At 45.4% G+C, this 18,413-nt stretch overlaps 1 protein-coding gene across 1 annotated transcript; it reads left to right on the top strand.

The window, feature by feature from the left end:
- Nucleotides 1-1,759: 1,759 nt before the first annotated feature.
- On the top strand, nt 1,760-12,821 carry LOC137092154 (nuclear factor 7, brain-like). The gene is made up of 6 exons (XM_067456415.1): nt 1,760-2,155; nt 3,814-3,909; nt 4,022-4,252; nt 4,363-4,385; nt 4,468-4,586; nt 12,280-12,821. The coding sequence occupies exons 1-6, from the start codon at nt 1,760-1,762 to the stop codon at nt 12,819-12,821; spliced, it is 1,407 nt and encodes a 468-aa protein (XP_067312516.1).
- The last annotated feature ends 5,592 nt before the right edge of the window (nt 12,822-18,413 follow it).

Below are 18,413 nucleotides of genomic sequence, written 5' to 3'. Positions count from 1 at the left end.
TTCCATTTGTTTGTATTTATTCATCTGTTGTGTGAGGTACTTTTCTGTGACGGGTAGATTTAGGTACCTTTGAATGAGGGAGATATATAATAATGCATATAATTACATATAATTGCATATAATCCTCATTGTCCTCCAGACTCTTTCTAAATGAATTTGTGTTTGTGTAAGTAGTTTTTTGGGTTTTTCTTGGGCATCAAAAAAAAGTTTTTTTTGTATATTTGTTTTACAGATTGTTTTGTCAATAAATGTAGAGGATTTAAATTTGGATGTGCTTATTATACGAAATTGCAGCTGTATTATTTGAAAAATGTAAATGTATTTCATTATATTAGAGTGTACATGTAAATTACGTTAAGGTATATTTTAGTTCATATTAATTGCTTGTTTTTAAGTAGAATGGATGTCAGTACATTGAGCAGTGCACTTTAATTACAATTTTAATACACTAGAAGCGATTATGAAAGTACATATAAAGTTGTATTTAAGTACCACTTAAGTTGTTCCAAAAAATCACTCTTAATTGCAACTTATTGTATTTTATTTCAACTTAATATGTGATAAATTTGAAATCAATTACATATAATGTGTGTTAAGTACACCGAAAACATTGCATTTAATTGCACAATTAAGTGTATTTAGTATAAGTATATTATCTGTGTAATAAGTACACTTTATAAAAGTACACTAAAGTGCACTTTTTTTTTCACAAGGGTTTCCATTTCTTTCATCACTTCATCCATCCAAAAGTCTTGTTTTCAAACTTTTCTTTTTCCCACCATGGATTTAAACGATCTTTTACTGGATGATCTGTATCATGTCCTTGTATACTGACCCAATAATTTAATATTTGAGAATAATTGCATTCTCCTAAGATCTCAGGGCATTTCCCGTTTCAATCTGCAATGCTGCAGTAGGAGTCGACCTGATAGCCCCTGTTAATAACCTTAATGCCTTATGTTGAATCCTGTCCAATTCCTTCAGCACGCTCACAGAAGCAGATTGATATATTATACATCCATAATCAAGTGCTGAACGTATTAGTCCATTATACATACTTCTCATTGCCATCCTCTCAGGCCCCCAATCCTTACCCACCAAACATTGCATAAAATGTTGTACTTTCCTACGTTTATCAATAATTTTCTCAATATGCGTTTTAAATGTGAAATAGAAATGTTGAAATCATAGGCAGATTTAACAAGGTAATGAGACAGCTGAATATAATCAAGCATAATGAGTCCAGGCAGGGGTTTATGGGTAATGTAGTCCATGATAAGACAGCACAAGAGTCTGGAGGAGAGCCCCCTAGTGGAGATCATGAGCACTACAGCTGGAGGATGAGACAGTCCTTTGATGAACTGCTAATGTCTCATACTATAAGACTATCAAATTATGCCAATGTACATTTTTATATGATTTACTTAGTGTTATGAACAGTCTTAAAGAAAGAAAAGATGACTAGCTTGTGATTAGTTTTAGTGGTTTATGTAACCGGCCCCAGAAGGTCCAAAAGTTCGCCAGAGATTCCACCCTCTAATAAAACCATTATCAGGAAGTGACTAGACTTTTTATTTCTACCTTTCATTTTTACTGAAAGCTAAAACGAGTCGGTGTTGTGAAGAACAGAGGACGACGATTTGCATTAGGATTTTTGTGTATTTCTAAATTAGATTTTTATTGTAATCGTTATTTACTTTTCAAATTTTAGAAAGTGAAAGATAATTGTAGATTACTGGATCTTTTACAAGACGAGGAAATGGATTCAAAATCTGCTGAAGATCCTACTTGTCCTGTTTGCCTTGAAATCTTCAAGGTTCCTGTTTTTCTGTCCTGTAGTCACAGTATTTGTAAAGAGTGTCTACAACAGTTCTGGAAAACTCAGGACACTCAGGAGTGTCCCGTCTGCAGGAGAAGATCCTCAAAAGAAGATCCTCCAGTTAATCTAGAGTTTAAAAAGTTGTGTGAATCATTGATAAAGGAGAGAAATGAGAGGCGTTCATCAGAGTCTGAGGAGATCTGCAGTTTACACAGTGAGAAACTCAAACTCTTCTGTCTGGAGGACAAACAGCCTGTGTGTGTCGTGTGCAGAGACTCAGAGAAACACACCAAACACACATTCAGACCCATCAGTGAAGTGGTTTCATCTTACAAGGTAAGACAAATATCTCTAATTTCATGCTAAATACAGTGAAAAACACACAGTAATATTTTTGTATAGAATAGAATAGTAGCCTATTTACTTTTGCTCAGACTAAATCTCCACGACTTACTACTGATATAAAATTATCCACTAAGCTTTGAATGCTCTAATGTTCAAATCTTGAATGTAACAGCATTGGTACAAAACATTTTTGGAAAAAATAGATGTCATGGGTTATGAAATCAAGCACTAGGCCTGCAGACGCTTCTACACACATTAGTGTAAGAATGGGTCGCTCTCAGGAGCTCAGTGAACTCAAGCGTGGGGCCGTGATAGGCTGACACCTGTGCAATAAGTCCATTCCTGACATTTCCTCACTACTAAATATTCCACGCTCAACTGTTAGTGGGATTATAACAAAGTGGAAGTGATTGGGAACAACAGCAACTCAGCCATGAAAAATCCCAGAGCGGGGTCAGCACATGCTGAAGGTCACAGTCTGTAGAAGTCACCAACTTTATGAAGAGTCAACAGCTCCAGACATCCAAACTTCTGTGTCCTTCAGATGAGCTCAAGAACAGCGTAGAGAGCTTCATGAAATGGGTTTCCATGGCCGAGCAGCTCATCCAAGCCGTACATCACCAAGAGCAATGCAAAGCGTGGGATGCAGTGGAGTAAAGCAGCCGCCACTGGACTCTAGAGCAGTGAGACGTGTTCTCTGAGCGACCAATCACGCTTCAGTCTGACAATCACATGGACGAGTCTGGGTTTGGTGGTCGCCAGGAGAACAGGACTTGCCTGACTGCATTATGATAAGTGTAAAGTTTGGTGGAGGGGGATTATGGTGTGGGGTTGTTTTTCAGGGGTTGGGCTTGGCCCCTTAGTTCCAGTGAAAGGAACTCTTAATGCTTCAGCATACCAAGACATTTTTGACAATTTTATGCTCCCAACTTTGTGGGAAGAGTTTGGGGACGGCCCCTTCCTGTCCCAACATGACTGCGCTCCAGTGCTCAAAGCGTCGGTCCATAAAGACATGGATGAGGAGTTTGGTGTGGAGGAACTTGACTGGCCTGCACAGAGTCCTGAGCTCAACCCGATAGAACAGCTTTGGGATGAATTAGAGCGGAGACTGAGAGCCAGGCCTTCTCGTCCAACATCAGTGCCTGACCTCACAAATGAGCTTCTTGAAGAATGGGCAAAAATCCCCATAAACACACTCCTAAACCTTGAGGAAAGCCTTCCCAGAAGAGCTGAAGCTGTTAGAGCTGCAAAGGGTGGGCCGACTCCATATTAAACCCTACGGATTAACAATGGGATGGCATTAAATTTCATGTGCAAGTAAAGGCAGGCGTCCCTAAACTTATGGCAGTATAGTGTACTTTCACTTCCTGTATTTGCATTTGTACAACCACACATTTTCAACTGCAGGGATATAATAATTAAGAATTGGCCATTGCAAAAAAACACATTTGTTTGGTGATTTCTTGATGTTCATAATTTGCAGTTAAATCATTTAAAGATATTTGTCCTGCCATTTTCAGGCACAAATGCTTCTGAGATTAACACATTCAATATAAAAATATTAATATAACAATAAAAACATCCAGACACACAATGTTTAAACCTCTTAAAGCTTCATCAGTTTCACAGATTTTCATCTTAACCTGTAGGAGGAATTTAATACAGCGCTGACGTCCTTACAAAACAAGCTCAAACATGGAGAAGAAATGAAAGGAGAGTGTGATAAAACAATCAAACACATCGAGGTGAGGATGTGTAAAGAGTTAAAAACTCAACATTCACAAACAGTTTATTATTGACATTAGTGGAGTGTGTGTTCACACAGAGCTGACTGAAGTGAATGTGATGTGATTTCAGACTCAAGCTGAGCACACAGAGCGTCAGATTAAAGAAGAGTTTGAGAAGCTTCATCAGTTTCTCAGAGACGAAGAAGAAGCTACAATCACTGCACTGAGGGAGGAAGAGGAGCAGAAGAAGCTGGGGATGAAGGAGAAGCTGGAGGAGATGAACACACACATCTCAGCTCTTTCACACACAATCAGAGACATGGAGGAGATGATGAAAGCCAATGACGTCTCGTTTCTAAAGGTGACCAATCAATCTGGCTTCATTCTTTGAGCATAAAACAACTTGAGACTCACTGACAATGAGAGTGTTTGATAAGATATTAACATGTTTTCAAACTCTATATTTTCCAGAACTTTAACGCCTCAATGGAAAGGTGAGTGAGCTGCTCGTATCTCTTCTCTCAGTGGATCTGAACTCAAATTCACTGCAGTTCTGACTCCTGAATGTTCCTCCAGAGTCCAGATCCCACAGCCGGATCCACGGATGAGTTCTGGAGCTTTGATTGATGTGTCCCGTTATCTGGGTAACCTGCGGTCCAGAGTCTGGAAGAAGATGCTGGAAACTGTCCAACACAGTGAGTCTCAGCAGATCTGACACCAGCGCAAAACATCCTTCAGATAGAAACACACACAGCATTAACATCTGATAGAAATATATTTAATAATCACTCGAGTTTCTGAGTGAATCTGAACTGTATTTCAGAAGATCATCAGATCATACAGTGAACTCATAATGACTACAGAAGTCTGTTCCTCATGGTCTCTGCTTATGTATTAGGATACAATAGTGTTTATTGAATATGATATTAAACCTGAAGCCTCAATCCATTCTGACAGAAACTGACAGACCATTGTCATGATAGCAGGATTTATGATCGCTTTCCTATAGTGTATAATATACAGAAAGATATACAGGTTTGTGTTGAACATTTATGGAGCAACAGATTTTGTGTAAAAATAAATCATAAAAGTGGTTTATTTTATTAAAAAATATGTCAAATGTATGAGGTGAAGAGGGCCACACATGGGGCAAAAGGCACAGTATTAATACAAATACTTTAGCTAAAATAATATGTTTTTAATAATGTCTAAGTTAATACCTGTTCAAAACAATCACTTAAGCAAAGTTTGAACTATTTTCAGTTTATTTTGATGAATAAAATAATTATTTTTTAAATAATAAATATGCTGTAATTAAATATGTTAATATAGAAATATATCTGAAAAATATAGAAACAAAATAATTTAAATAAGTAAAGATTCAGAAAGCGTTGAAGGAGATCCCATAATAATTTAATATATATTTACAGTAATAACAATAACGTCTCGGTTACGTATGTAACCCTCGTTCCCTGAAGGAGGGAACGGAGACGCCACGTCGGAGTACCGACGAATAGGAATCTCGCTTGCGAGAGCCAATCTACTTCGAGTCTAACTAAACGAGCCAATGCACATTGGCATGCAATGATTGCACCAGGTGCTCATGCCCCGCCACGCGGGTATAAATGAGACACAGGTGATTGCATCAAATTATCTTTTTTGCTGAGGAGCCGAGTAGGTAGACTGGCGCCCCGGCAGGGACAGAGGACATGGCGACGGGACATGGCGTCTCCGTTCCCTCCTTCAGGGAACGAGGGTTACATACGTAACCGAGACGTTCCCATTCAGTCGGTCACTCTCGACGCCACGTCGGAGTACCGACGAATAGGAATCCCTACCAAAGCGCCATAGACTCTGCCCCCTTCCAGTGCCCTGTGTGAGCCTCCTGAGCTCTCTTACCTGATGAGACGGGGCTCACACCGAGAAGTCCATCACTGCTGTTCCGCATGACCCGCTCAGTGACTATTGGATAACACTGGGAAAGCGTGCCCAATGGGAGGCCGCTGCGGAACCACATCATACCACGGGAGTTATGTGGGGACCGAGCTGAGCCGTAGCCCGCCGCCGTGAGGGGGGCTCCATCCCTAAAAGGAGGGCTCTCCCAAGGGAAAGACACGGGCTTCCGAGAGGAGCAACCGTGGAAGAAGTGTGGGATCCCCGTAGGGTCACTCACATGGCCCCAGCCAATTACCGGTTCTCCAGGATTCAGCGGTAAGGGGCCTGATGCCGGACGCTCCGCCACGCCCGGCACCGAGGGCGGTGGAGGACTCACAGAGTTTGCTTCTGGAGAATTAAGCGCCGAGGCGCAGCAAGCCGACAAGAGCCGGGCCTCTCAGTGCTTCTACCCGTTTGAGGTGAGAACACAGGAGGAGACCGGCTCTACACGTAGGCTATAAAACCTAGCGAACGTGTTAGGTGTCGCCCAGCCCGCAGCTCTACAGATGTCTGACAGCGAGGCGCCACGTGCCAGCGCCCAGGAGGATGCAACACTTCTAGTAGAGTGTGCTCGCAGCCTGAGCGGGCAGGGCACGCCTTGTGCCTGATAAGCCAAGGTGATGGCATCCACTATCCAGTGGGCCATCCTCTGCTTGGAGACAGCCTTTCCCTTCTGCTGGCCTCCGTGACAGACAAAGAGCTGATCTGAGGTCCTGAAGCTTTGGGTTCTGTCCACGTAGATCCGCAGAGCGCGGACGGGACAGAGCAAAGCTAGGGCTGGGTCTGCCTCCTCCAGGGGCAGCGCTTGCAGGTTCACCACCTGGTCCCTGAAGGGAGTGGTGGGAACCTTGGGCACGTAGCCAGGCCGGGGTCTCAGTACCACGTGGGTGTCACCCGGCCCGAACTCCAGGCACGATTCGTCGACCGAAAATGCCTGCAGGTCCCCTACCCTCTTGATGGAGGCCAATGCAGCCAACAGCAAAGTTTTCATGGACAGAATCTTCAGCTCTGCTGACTGCAAAGGCTCAAATGGGGCATTCTGCAGTGCTCGGAGCACCAGAGCAAGATCCCAAGAGGGTATGGAGGGAGGACGAGGAGGATTTAACTGTCTCGCCCCCCTAAGGAACCTGCCGACCAGGTCGTGCTTCCCCACCGACTTACCCTCTACATGGTCATGATGGGCAGAAATAGCAGCAACGTAAACCTTGAGGGTGGAGGGCGACAGCCTCCGCTCCAACCCCTGCTGCAGGAAGGAAAGCACTGACGCGATCGAACATCTTCGGGGGTCCTCCCGGCGGAGAGAACACCAATCGACGAACAGGTTCCACTTCAAGGCATAGGCCCGTCTCGTAGACGGTGCTCTAGCTGAAGTGATGGTGTTAACTACCTCTTGAGGTAAGTCACCTAGAACCTCCGCGTCCCGTCCAGGGACCAGACATGAAGTTTCCAGAGGTCTGGACGCGGGTGCCAGAGGGTGCCCCGTCTCTGAGTTAGAAGATCCTTCCTCAGAGGAATCGGCCAAGGAGGGGCTGTCGCGAGGAGCATGAGTTCTGGGAACCAAGTCCGGTGGGGCCAATACGGGGCCACCAACAGGACCTGCTCCTTGTCCTCCCTGACCTTGCACAGTGTCTGTGCAAGTAGGCTCACTGGGGGAAACGCATATTTGCGTAGGCCCTGGGGCCAGCTGTGCGCAAGTGCATCCGTGTCGAGTGTGCCCTCGGTCAGCGAATAAAACCACTGGCAGTGGGACGTTTCTGGGGAGGCGAACAGGTCGACCTGTGCAACCCCGAACTGAACCCAGATCAGCCGGACCACCTGGGGGTGGAGCCGCCATTCTCCCGGAAGCGCAGCTCGTGACAGCTCGTCGGCCGCCCGGTTGCGCACCCCAGGGACATGAATGGCCCGAAGCGACCTCAGACACTTCTGACTCCAGAGGAGGAGATGGCGGGCGAGTTGCGACATGCGACGTGAGCGTAGACCACCTTGACGGTTGATGTACGCAACGGTCGCCGTGTTGTCCGTACGGACCAGTACATCTTTGCCCCGTAACCGGCCCTTGAGTCGGCTCAGTGCACGATGTACTGCTAGCAACTCGAGGCAATTGATATGCCACTGCAGGTGCGGGCCCGTCCAAACCCCTGACACTGCATGCCCGTTGTACGTGGCACCCCAGCCCATGGACGAGGCATCCGTGAAGACCACAGCATGCCTGGATACCTGTTCCAACGGCACTCCGGCCCGAAGGAACCCGGGATCTGACCACGGGCTGAAGGTTTTGCGGCAGGACGGAGTGATGCTCACCCGATACGTGCCGCGTGTCCACGCCCATCTTGGGACTCGGCCGTGAAGCCAATGCTGAAGCGGTCTCATATGAAGCAGGCCGAGCGGTGTTACTGCCGCCGCAGCCGCCATATGCCCCAGGAGCCTCTGAAAATGTTTCAGTGGAACCGCCATCCTGCCCTGAAACGTGTTCAGGCAGTTCAGCATCGACTGGACGCGCTCCTTCGTGAGACGCGCAGTCCGCTTGACCGAATCCAACTCCATACCGAGAAAAGAGATCCTCTGCACGGGGGCGAGTTTGCTCTTTTCCCAGTTGACCTGAAGACCCAACTGGCTGAGGTGTCTGAGCACCAAGTCCCTGTGTTCGCACAACTGCTCGAGATAGTTTAGGATGCGAGATAGTTTAGGATGCGAACGCCCTGTTCTCTCATGGGCACAAGGGCCCCCTCCGTGACTTTCGTAAAGACACGGGGGGACAGGGCCAGCCCGAAGGGTAGGACTTTGTACTGATATGCTCGCCCCTCGAACGCAAAGTGCAGGAACGGCCTGTGTCGGGGGAGAATCGAGACATGAAAGTACGCGTCCTTCAGGTCGATCGCTGCAAACCAATATTGGGGACGGATGCACTCGAAAATGCGTTTCTGCGTGAGCATCTTGAACGGTAGCTTGTGAAGGCTCCGGTTCAGTACTCGCAGGTCCAAGATTGGCCGTAACCCACCGGTTTTCTTGGGTACAATGAAGTATGGGCTGTAGAAGCCTGTCCTCATATCGGCTGGAGGGACCGGCTCTATCGCGTCCTTCGCCAGTAGGACTGCGATTTCCGCACGCAGGACACGGACGTCTGCAGCTTTCACCGAAGTGAAGCGGACGCCCGTGAACCTGGGGGGACGCCGGGCGAACTGAATCGCATAGCCGAGCCTGATGGTCCGAATGAGCCAGCGAGACGGACTGGGAAGCTCTAACCAGGCTCGCAGAGACCGAACAAGCGGGATCATCGGGACCACCGGCGTACCCACCGAGGGGCAGCGAGGTGGAATACAGGCACCTGTCTCGTGGAGGCGGCCCGCAGAGAGGTGTGAGTGTGCCGTGCGACACCTACCTGATTCCACGGCTGGGCAGAGGGTCCGCACAGAGTTTGTGGGGTGTCCGTGCGTCGTCCGCTGCTGCCCACTGGCGACACATGAGGAGTATGAGAGTGGTCCGGCGTTTGACCGGCCACAACTCTCCGAGCCCCCTGGGGACCCGGAGATGAAGGAAACTGCTCTTTTATTGAAAATTTGGGTACCGCTGGGGCTGAGCCCAGCGGCGGAACAGAAACAAAACGGAACACAAGATTCTCCACCCGGCCCTCCTCCGGGGGAAGGAGCGGTGCAGTCACCGTCTCCTGGAGAGCAGTCCTCCTCATCTCCGGGTCGCCCGTCTCAGGACCGCTTCCCCTTGCCTTTGCCCCTCTTCGGGGCTGCCTGGACGGGCGGGACGGCCGGCTTGCGCCCGGCTCCACGATGGTGGAGGCTGCTGCTGCGACGCGGGAGCGGAGGCAGACGCAGACGGCCGCCCTCGGCGACGAGCTGGCTGAGGCGCTGCCGGCGGCGGGGTGGAGGCAGCAGCTGACCGCCGCGGCATGATGTGACTGATGGCCTCAGTCTGCTTCTGTGCGGCCGAGAACTGCTGGGCGAAGTTCTGCACCGCGTCGCCGAAGAGGCCAGTCTGGGACACGGGGGCATTAAGGAACCTGATCTTGTCGGTATCCCTCATGTCCGCCAGACACAGCCAGAGATGGCGCTCCTGGACCACCATAGTGGACATCGCACGTCCCACGGCACGCGCCGTAACCTTCGTCGCACGAAGCGCAAGGTCCGTCGCCGCCCTCAGCTCTTGTAGAACCGCGGGATCGTGACCACCCTCGTGCAGGTCCTTCAGTGCCTGGGCCTGATGAACCTGCAACAACGCCATAGCGTGTAGGGCGGAACCTGCCTCTCCACAAGCCTGGTAGGCCTTCCCGATCAGATCGGAGGAGTACCTACAGGCCCGGGAGGGGAGACACGGGTTCCCCCTTGATGTGGAGTTAGGGCACAGTTGCATAGCAACGGCCCGTTCCACGGGAGGAACCTGCGTGTAACCCTTTGCAGGTCCGCCATCAAGGGTGGTGAGGGAGGAGGACCCACTGGGCCGGTTTCGGGCAGTAAAAGGTGCCGTCCACGACCTAGTGAGCTCCTCGTGCACCTCCGGGAAGAAAGGAACCGGGGTGGGGCGCTGAGAACCAGCACGGGCCACCCCGAGAAACCAATCGTCCAACCTCGACGGCTCGGGACATGGTGGAGGGTTCCACACGAGCCCGACCCTCTCGGCGGCCCGGGAAAGCATGGCCATCATCTCCGGATCGGTATCGGGCACAGCGGGTCTTCCCGAAGGAGCCCCCTGCGCCGACACGTCATCTCCAGACAACTCTGACCCTCCCTCCGATGCAGCGATGGACATTTCGTCATCGCGGAGACCCCCGAAGGATACGGGTGGTGCGCATCTCGAGGACGGCCCACCTCGTTCCAACGGCAGCTCTACTGGCTGCGGAGCGCGGGAGGAGTGAGGATTCCCCGCGGGTTGGTTCCCTGGAGGAAGCGCGCTCACCGTCACCCTCAAATCAGCCGCGCTACTACCGGAAGTAACCCTCTGTGGAGGGTTAGATCGCGGCAGAGGCACGGGGGCTCCGCCTTTTGCAAGACGGAGCCGCGACCGCAACTCCGAGATGGTCATGTTCCCGCAGCAAGAACATGAGTCATCCATCAGCGCTGCCTCAGCGTGCTGCACGCCCAAACACGAGATACAGCGCTGATGACCATCCCGCGGTGAAATGAACCCACCGCACCCAGAAACACACAGATAGAATGTCATCTTTAAAAAGACGCAAGCTCTCTCTGTGTTGCTCTTTTAGAATGATGCTCTCCTTGGTGCTGAAACACGCAGGGGGTGGGGCCGCGGCGACACAGACAGGAATATAGTGCAGCCTGTCGTGCGCGCTCTCTCTCACAGGACGCTTTCAACAGCCGTGAGAACGGCTTTTTAGCGCTCTCCACCTAGCGCACCGTACCAGCTGTGAAAACAGCCCTTGTGGTTGCTCTTATGGACAACGAAGAGAGAAGATCCGAAGAACACACGACCCGCTGCTGTGTTGTCACACCAACACCGACCGAAGAGATCTCTTCCAAAAGGTAGGCTCTTTCTCAGTCGAACTGCGAAGTGAGGAGTGATATCTGGCATACCACTCGGCTCCGAAGCAAAAGGATAATTTGATGCAATCACCTGTGTCTCATTTATACCCGCGTGGCGGGGCATGAGCACCTGGTGCAATCATTGCATGCCAATGTGCATTGGCTCGTTTAGTTAGACTCGAAGTAGATTGGCTCTCGCAAGCGAGATTCCTATTCGTCGGTACTCCGACGTGGCGTCGAGAGTGACCGACTGAATGGGAACTTATATTTCATTATAATATGATGGTTTTTAAATATGATGGTTTCATTATAAATATGGTGATTATCTCTAAGGTGGACACACAGCTTTATATATGAAAATTATCATCTGAATCTAACCGTCATGTCAACAAATGGAAAAGTCAGCAGCTGTTTATTATCATGTTAAATCTGGTGCCTTTACCCCAAATACCATACTTTTACATATTCCACCATTACTGAAAAACTGATGCTTTAATTACCTTGAACAAAACTGACAACATTAACAATAATAATAATATTAAATTATAATAATTATAGCGCCTTGTATTTGCTACTTAAATCTTTTTAAAATCATCAAATATTAGATCAAATGAGCGCAGGATCAACTTTGCGCTGCTGCCTGAGATCGCCTCAAAGATCAGACGAATCTCCACGAGCATCTCGAAAAGCGCATGTTTTGGAAAGTGCTGAGGCAAGTTTTTGTGTCATCTAATGGTTTAGAGGAAAACTAAAATCAAAGAGCCTTTAGCCCCGTTATACCCAACATGTGTTAGGATACAATAGTGTTTATTGAATATGATATTAAACCTGAAGCCTCAATCCATTCTGACAGAAACTGACAGACCATTGTCATGATAGCAGGATTTATAGAAAGTCTTTATATGTGTTTTATATTTACATTTCTGATCATATTTCATCCTGTAATCTGATGTTCTTCTCTTTACAGCTCCGTTGACTCTTGATCCAAACACAGCAAATCCTCATCTCACACTCTCGTCTGATCTGACCAGTGTGTCGCTCAGTCGTGTAGATAAAACACTTCCTGATAATCCAGAGAGGTTTGACAGGTATGCATGTGTCCTGGGATCTGAGGGCTTTAACTCAGGAACACACTGCTGGGATGTGGAGGTCGGTGACAATACGGACTGGAGTTTTGGAATAACCACAGCATCAAACCAGAGGAAGGGACTGGATTTCATTAAGTCTAATGTCTGGTGTGTGTGGTACGGGAACAGCAAATACAGCTCTAAATCCCCAGATCAACCCTTCACTGTCTTTCCTGTTAAAGTGAATCCTCAGCGTGTGAGAGTTCAGCTGGACTTTGACAGAGGAACAGTGTCATTCTCTGATCCTGTAACTAACACACATTTACTCACATTCAGGACGTCCTTCACTGAGACTGTCTTTCCATTCTTATGTAATGAATGCAGAACTCCTCTGAGGATCTTACCAGTTAAACTGATTATTACAGCAGAAAATCACAGTTAAATCTGATTCTGCTTCCAGATCAATGGGTTATTGATGCGACAAGATAAAAATTTAAATAATTTGTCATAATTTAAAATGCAGAAAATGCAGTGAATGGTTATACATTTATTTGTCTTATGGACCTGTTTTTATAAAAACTGCTTTGTCTTTTGATTCTTTATATTTTTAAGCCGTGGTGTAACCGTCTCAAGCATGGGTCAGAAAACTACAACTTTTATTTTAAAAAAAATAAAAAAATAATTATATATATATATATAATCTAGGGCAGGGTGAGTACAGTTTTTTGAGCACTTTGTTATTTTGTCTTGGATTTTAATTTCTTGAAATATGAACTGAATTTAGAAATGCTTGGCTGTGTTTAATAAACTAAATGTATTTTTGAAATGAAGACGGCGTTTGGAGTGGAGTGTGTGTTAAATAATCACTGTTCCCTGAATCAACGGCTTAATACAAGAGGTCGACCTAAGAGTTCACTGTAAAAAAATCCCCATAACATTTACGGTAAAACAAACGGTAGCTGTGGTCGCCAGAACTACTGTAGATTTAAGTTAAATTTACAGTAAATAACTGTATTTCATTGACTTAAATAATGTTAAATTACCAACCTATTGAAATGCTAATATCTGTGATGTACCTTTGATATACACTAACAGCCAATCACAGTGGAGATGAGTCACATGACGAATCAAAGCTTTGAGGACAACATTAATGAACAGGTGTCATTCACACAAACACAAATAACTTAAATATAAGCAGCAGCACAAATAAATACTATTGAGCAAAGATACTAATAAACTAAACAATGCTTTTCAGGTGGGTCTAACATTAGTTTTAGGTTGAGAAATTGAATAAAGAATCAAATGTAAGATAACTGCATATACAACTGTTTAAATTAAACATTAATCCTTATTAAACTTACAAAAGCTATTCAATCAAGAGCAGTGAGTGATTCCTTATCTTTTGTTTGACATTAAACAGACAGCAGTAACGGCTACTGCCCCTTTAAGACCTAATACAGGGATATGTGTCGTCTTTCTCGACTGTATACAGTTCTCTTAAGCCATATTTAGACTATGTCTGCTTGGATACTCATCAAGATGGACATGATGACACTTCTTGTCAGGGCCGGCGCTAGCCATGTGGGTGCCCTAATGATAATTATACACAGTACACACACATATATCATGTAGACACACACTTTTATTTTGGATGCGATTAATCGAGATTAATCTTTTCCCAGCCCTAATAATTTGACATCTCTGTGAATATGAAAATATACAAACACTGAGATTGTGGTTTTTTTTTTTCTATTTGCAGTTTCACCAACAGATGTCGCCCTTGGCCGAACCTCTTGAAAATGACTGCGTGCTATAGTACAACAACGAAAAATATTTATCTAAAGCCCCCATTCGCACGGGACTAGTATTATCTGGGGACCTCTGGTGATTTGTAATAATTGCAGAGAATGTCGGTGATCTTAATCCCGTGCGAATCGGCCAAGTCTGTAATTTGTAAAGTAAAAATTCCCCCCGCAAATTACCAACCATATTTCGCCGAACACCGAGGTCCTGTGATAATAGTAGTCCCGTGCGAATCGACATCTCTGTGATTTGGCCAGGATTAGGCGGATCGTATATCATTTTTGCAAGCTTTTTTTTCTTCCTGTGAGAATTTCTATCTTTATCTTTCATGAAGAATAAAGTCTGCATTCATAATGCGCACCGGTATGAATTCCCGTGCAGCCGCAGGGATTACACTTTCACTTTAGAATGAGCATCAATTTGGGATTAATCTGATTGAATGGTGTGTTTAATATTAACATCAATACTGTTATTAATGAAAAACAGAACAGTACAGTACAGTACAATGACAAGCTTGTTTAAATAGGCGCTTTTACATTTAGTTTTGAAACTGAATCTTCCGCCGTATATTGTCAACTTCTCACTCGTGATGAATGAAATCTGACTCCTGCCGCCGGTCTGAGCTCAGTTCATGACGTCTGTTCGCTAACTGAACGAAATTATGTTTATTTATTAGGCTACTGTAAAATAATCAAAACGATATCGATGCCTGTTTATGATTTCATACAGCTATATCTATAACGAAGTCTTGACATCATATCAAGAAGAAGTCAGTAAATCAAGGAGAAGTCAGTAAATTCGAGTAAAATCACAGGCTTTGCTTATCCCGTGCGAATGCGCCGCGCAAAACTCAGATGTGGGGGAGTTATTTCTAAATCACAGAGGTCCCTAGATAATACTAATCCCGTGCGGTCTAATTTGGCAAAATCACATCACGTTCAGGTGCAGAGTTTTTCTAAAGTTCAGACTGAGGCAGATAGTCATTGTATTGAAGCGAAGAAATTACAATAGGGAACGTTCTGCACTAATAGCTATATGCACACGGCACATCTGTAACGTACGGGGAAAATTAGCTTTATTTGTCATTCAGATATGACGATGAGGACCCCAACGATTGGCCTTCCTTTCCTACTCAAACAAACTGCATCTTTAACAGCCCAAGTTTCACAATTTCCCCGGACCCCGTTGGACCACGCACCAGAGGGAGACTGGCACAGAGATTCACCTTTTTCTCGACTAATTTGGTCTAGGCCTATATTACTTTTGTATTGCTTTTGTATATTAACATGCTTTTAGAAATATTTGTTATTTATACTAGTAGCCTATTGTGATGATTTTTTCACGACCCAGATTTTTTGGTGCCCCCCAAGCACTTGGTGCCCTACGCGCAGTGCGTGATGTGAAGTGCGAATCGTTCTTTTTGAATGAATCTTTTAGGTAAACGAATCATTCTCGTTCACGTAGTCTATTGACTCATGTTTCTCGTTCACTGAAATTCCTCCCTCCACCGCAGCGTGGCGCTATTAGCAGCGAGCGCATGCGCAGCTCTGTCGACTGTTTCATGCTGTCAAAGAATGATAAAACCTCAAGCCAATAGCGTTCGAGTATGAGATGTGACGGAGCATGTGATTTGTTGAATTCAGTGAACGAATACGCCCTTTACTGAGCGAGAGGCTTTGAGTCTGACTCTGAACGAGAAATGTCGTTCGTGAACGAATTGGTAGGCTACATGTCGTTCGTTCGTGAACGAAATGAACCAGTTGTTGAAGGATACTGCGAACAGCTCGGCTCGTGTAGGTGGCATATTTGCAGCAAAGAAAGAAATGTAACGTTACACTTTACCACTGTAATGAAAACAGTTTAATAATGCAGGTTGATGGTTAAATGATTACTACAGAGTAAAGTAAAATGTGTTTGTATTTTATTTTATGTTTGAACCGTTTTCTTCATTACGTTTGAGTCATGTCATGCACTTCTCTAAAAACTGTAAAACAAATAAAAAATGTGACAGTAGCCTATGGTTTAAAAGATCTTGTGTGTCACGTCAGTAAATAGCATTCTGAGCTACTGAACGAACTTCACTGACTGAGTTGCTGTCTTGAGTCTGAACGAGAGAGAGATCTCGTTCGTGAACGAACTGGTACTTCTCGTTCGTGAACGAAATGAACCAGCTCTGAGAGAGAGAGAGAGAGAGAGAGAGAGAGAGAGAGAGAGAGAGAGAGAGAGAGAGAGAGAGAGAGATCTAGTTCGTGAACGAACTAGGCTACCTCGGTCATTTAGCATGCGTGTCTCGTTCGGCAATCAGCAGAAAGCGGATGCAAAGCACAGACAGTTATAGACAAACCTCATGTTTAGAACCCCATGTTTACCATAATCCCAGATATATGAATGTCTAAATGTCTGACCAAACAGTTAAATGTTAATCATGCAATAAAACATGCTTTGGTCATCTGAACCACTTATTTAGACTTATTTTATTTAATGAGTAGATTATGCACATTTTAATAAAGCCAAATCAGTTTTTTTGTAAGTAAATACGTTCGTTGACTTAAGACATTACACATAAAACACTCTTTTTCGTCACCTGCGGTCAATATTTTAAAAAAAAATGTTACTGAACGAATCAATGAACGAATCTGAACGAATCATTTTGGTGAACGAACTGAAAATGAACGACTCTCTTAAAAGAATCAAAATTTCCACCACTATTCTTGTGTGAGTTTGTCCGTTCAAGCGCAAGACTTGAAAAAGAACTGAATATTTGCGCGCTATATTTGAGAAATGTTCTCACAGCGCGCGCGCGAGTCCTCATTCGCGTCTTCTGGCGAATGTAGGGGTTATGACGGTAAAATGACTGGCCATACGGCAGCACTCGCATGCATTGAACACAGTTTATAAAGAGAGACCGTTTTGCCCACGTTTTTTTCTTTTATTATTGCTGTTGTATCACTGAGGAGTCAGCACGTGTGTCCATCGACAGATACATAAAGCATTATTTTCAAGTTACAACCCATATTAAATATGCGTCATCAGGTGTGAGATGAATGGGATGGGAAACGCTGCACTAAAGTAACGTAGTCCAACAACAGGCTGACAGCTGAGACAATAAACTTTAGCTAACTCGTTAAAACATACAGCTAGCCGCAAAAGGCCTCTCTCACAAAGCCTACACTTCAGCTGTGGTCTGCCTGGACGACGGCAAACAAATGAATAAACTAAGTACATTAGGGCCTGTTCTTACCTTTGTGTGCAGGCTCTACGGTTTGCATGCAGGCTGATGTTGTTGATGGTGGATCTCCTTGATGTTGTTGCCTGCCTACATCCGGGTGCGCGCAGCAGTCCTTGCAAACAACTAGTCGTACAATGTCAAAGTGTATTTACATCCGCCACAATCGATCATATACTAGTTCATTCACCATTCATTGGAATGTCTCTTTTTTTATGTTGGTTTGTGTAGGTTATTAGGTTATTTGAATTTGCCATGTTGATATGAACCTCCAATGAAGTTGCTCGTCATTATTACGTCAGACGTAATTTCAATCCACTCTTGAACGAAATGAGTTAGGGGGTCAGTTCTACTCATAAACTCAGAGCTAATCTTGTGTAAATAATCAATAACTGGGAAACTACTTGAGTGAACTTAAAACTTTTAGGGTGCCTGAACAATATTGCAGCTTTGAGTACAGCTCTTCAATTTTATTGGGTTAAAAAGTTCTGTTGGGGAATACAGTGTAAGGTTAGGGAGAACACAAAATAAAGACTAGAACGAGGCAAGGGTAAAAATGCAGGAACAAAGAAAAATAAGAATAAATCAAAAAGGAAATTCTCAGACAAGGAAAACTAAATCTAGCGCTGACTGACAGGGAGCTCGAGGATTTCAAACATCACAAAAACACACACAAAAGCAATGAACCAGCAAGGCAAGTTTTATTCATGAAGGGTGTCTTTATAGATGTTATAATGGTTATAAAGCAAGGACACAAGGGAAGGTAGCACAATATAAATGAACCAGATCACATGAGGATCAGATGAGCACAATTAGTGAACCAAGGACTAGTCCAGGGCCCGTATTTATCGAGCTTCTAATGGAGCTTCCACACCTGCCTCCTTTAGTTCGGCTGAATCGTACTAGAGTTCGTTTCCCTCTTTGGTGCGGTTCGTTTGGTCAGGTGTGAAAGCAGCGATCGCACTCGGGTGCGCACCAAAAGCGGACCAAACAAGCGTACCGAGA

This window comes from Pseudorasbora parva, chromosome 11 (assembly GCF_024679245.1).
Source record: "Pseudorasbora parva isolate DD20220531a chromosome 11, ASM2467924v1, whole genome shotgun sequence".
Classification (NCBI taxonomy): Eukaryota; Metazoa; Chordata; class Actinopteri; order Cypriniformes; family Gobionidae; genus Pseudorasbora; species Pseudorasbora parva.
The sequence above is the reverse complement of the archived record's forward strand: the minus strand, read 5'-3'. Positions and strand labels throughout refer to the sequence as shown.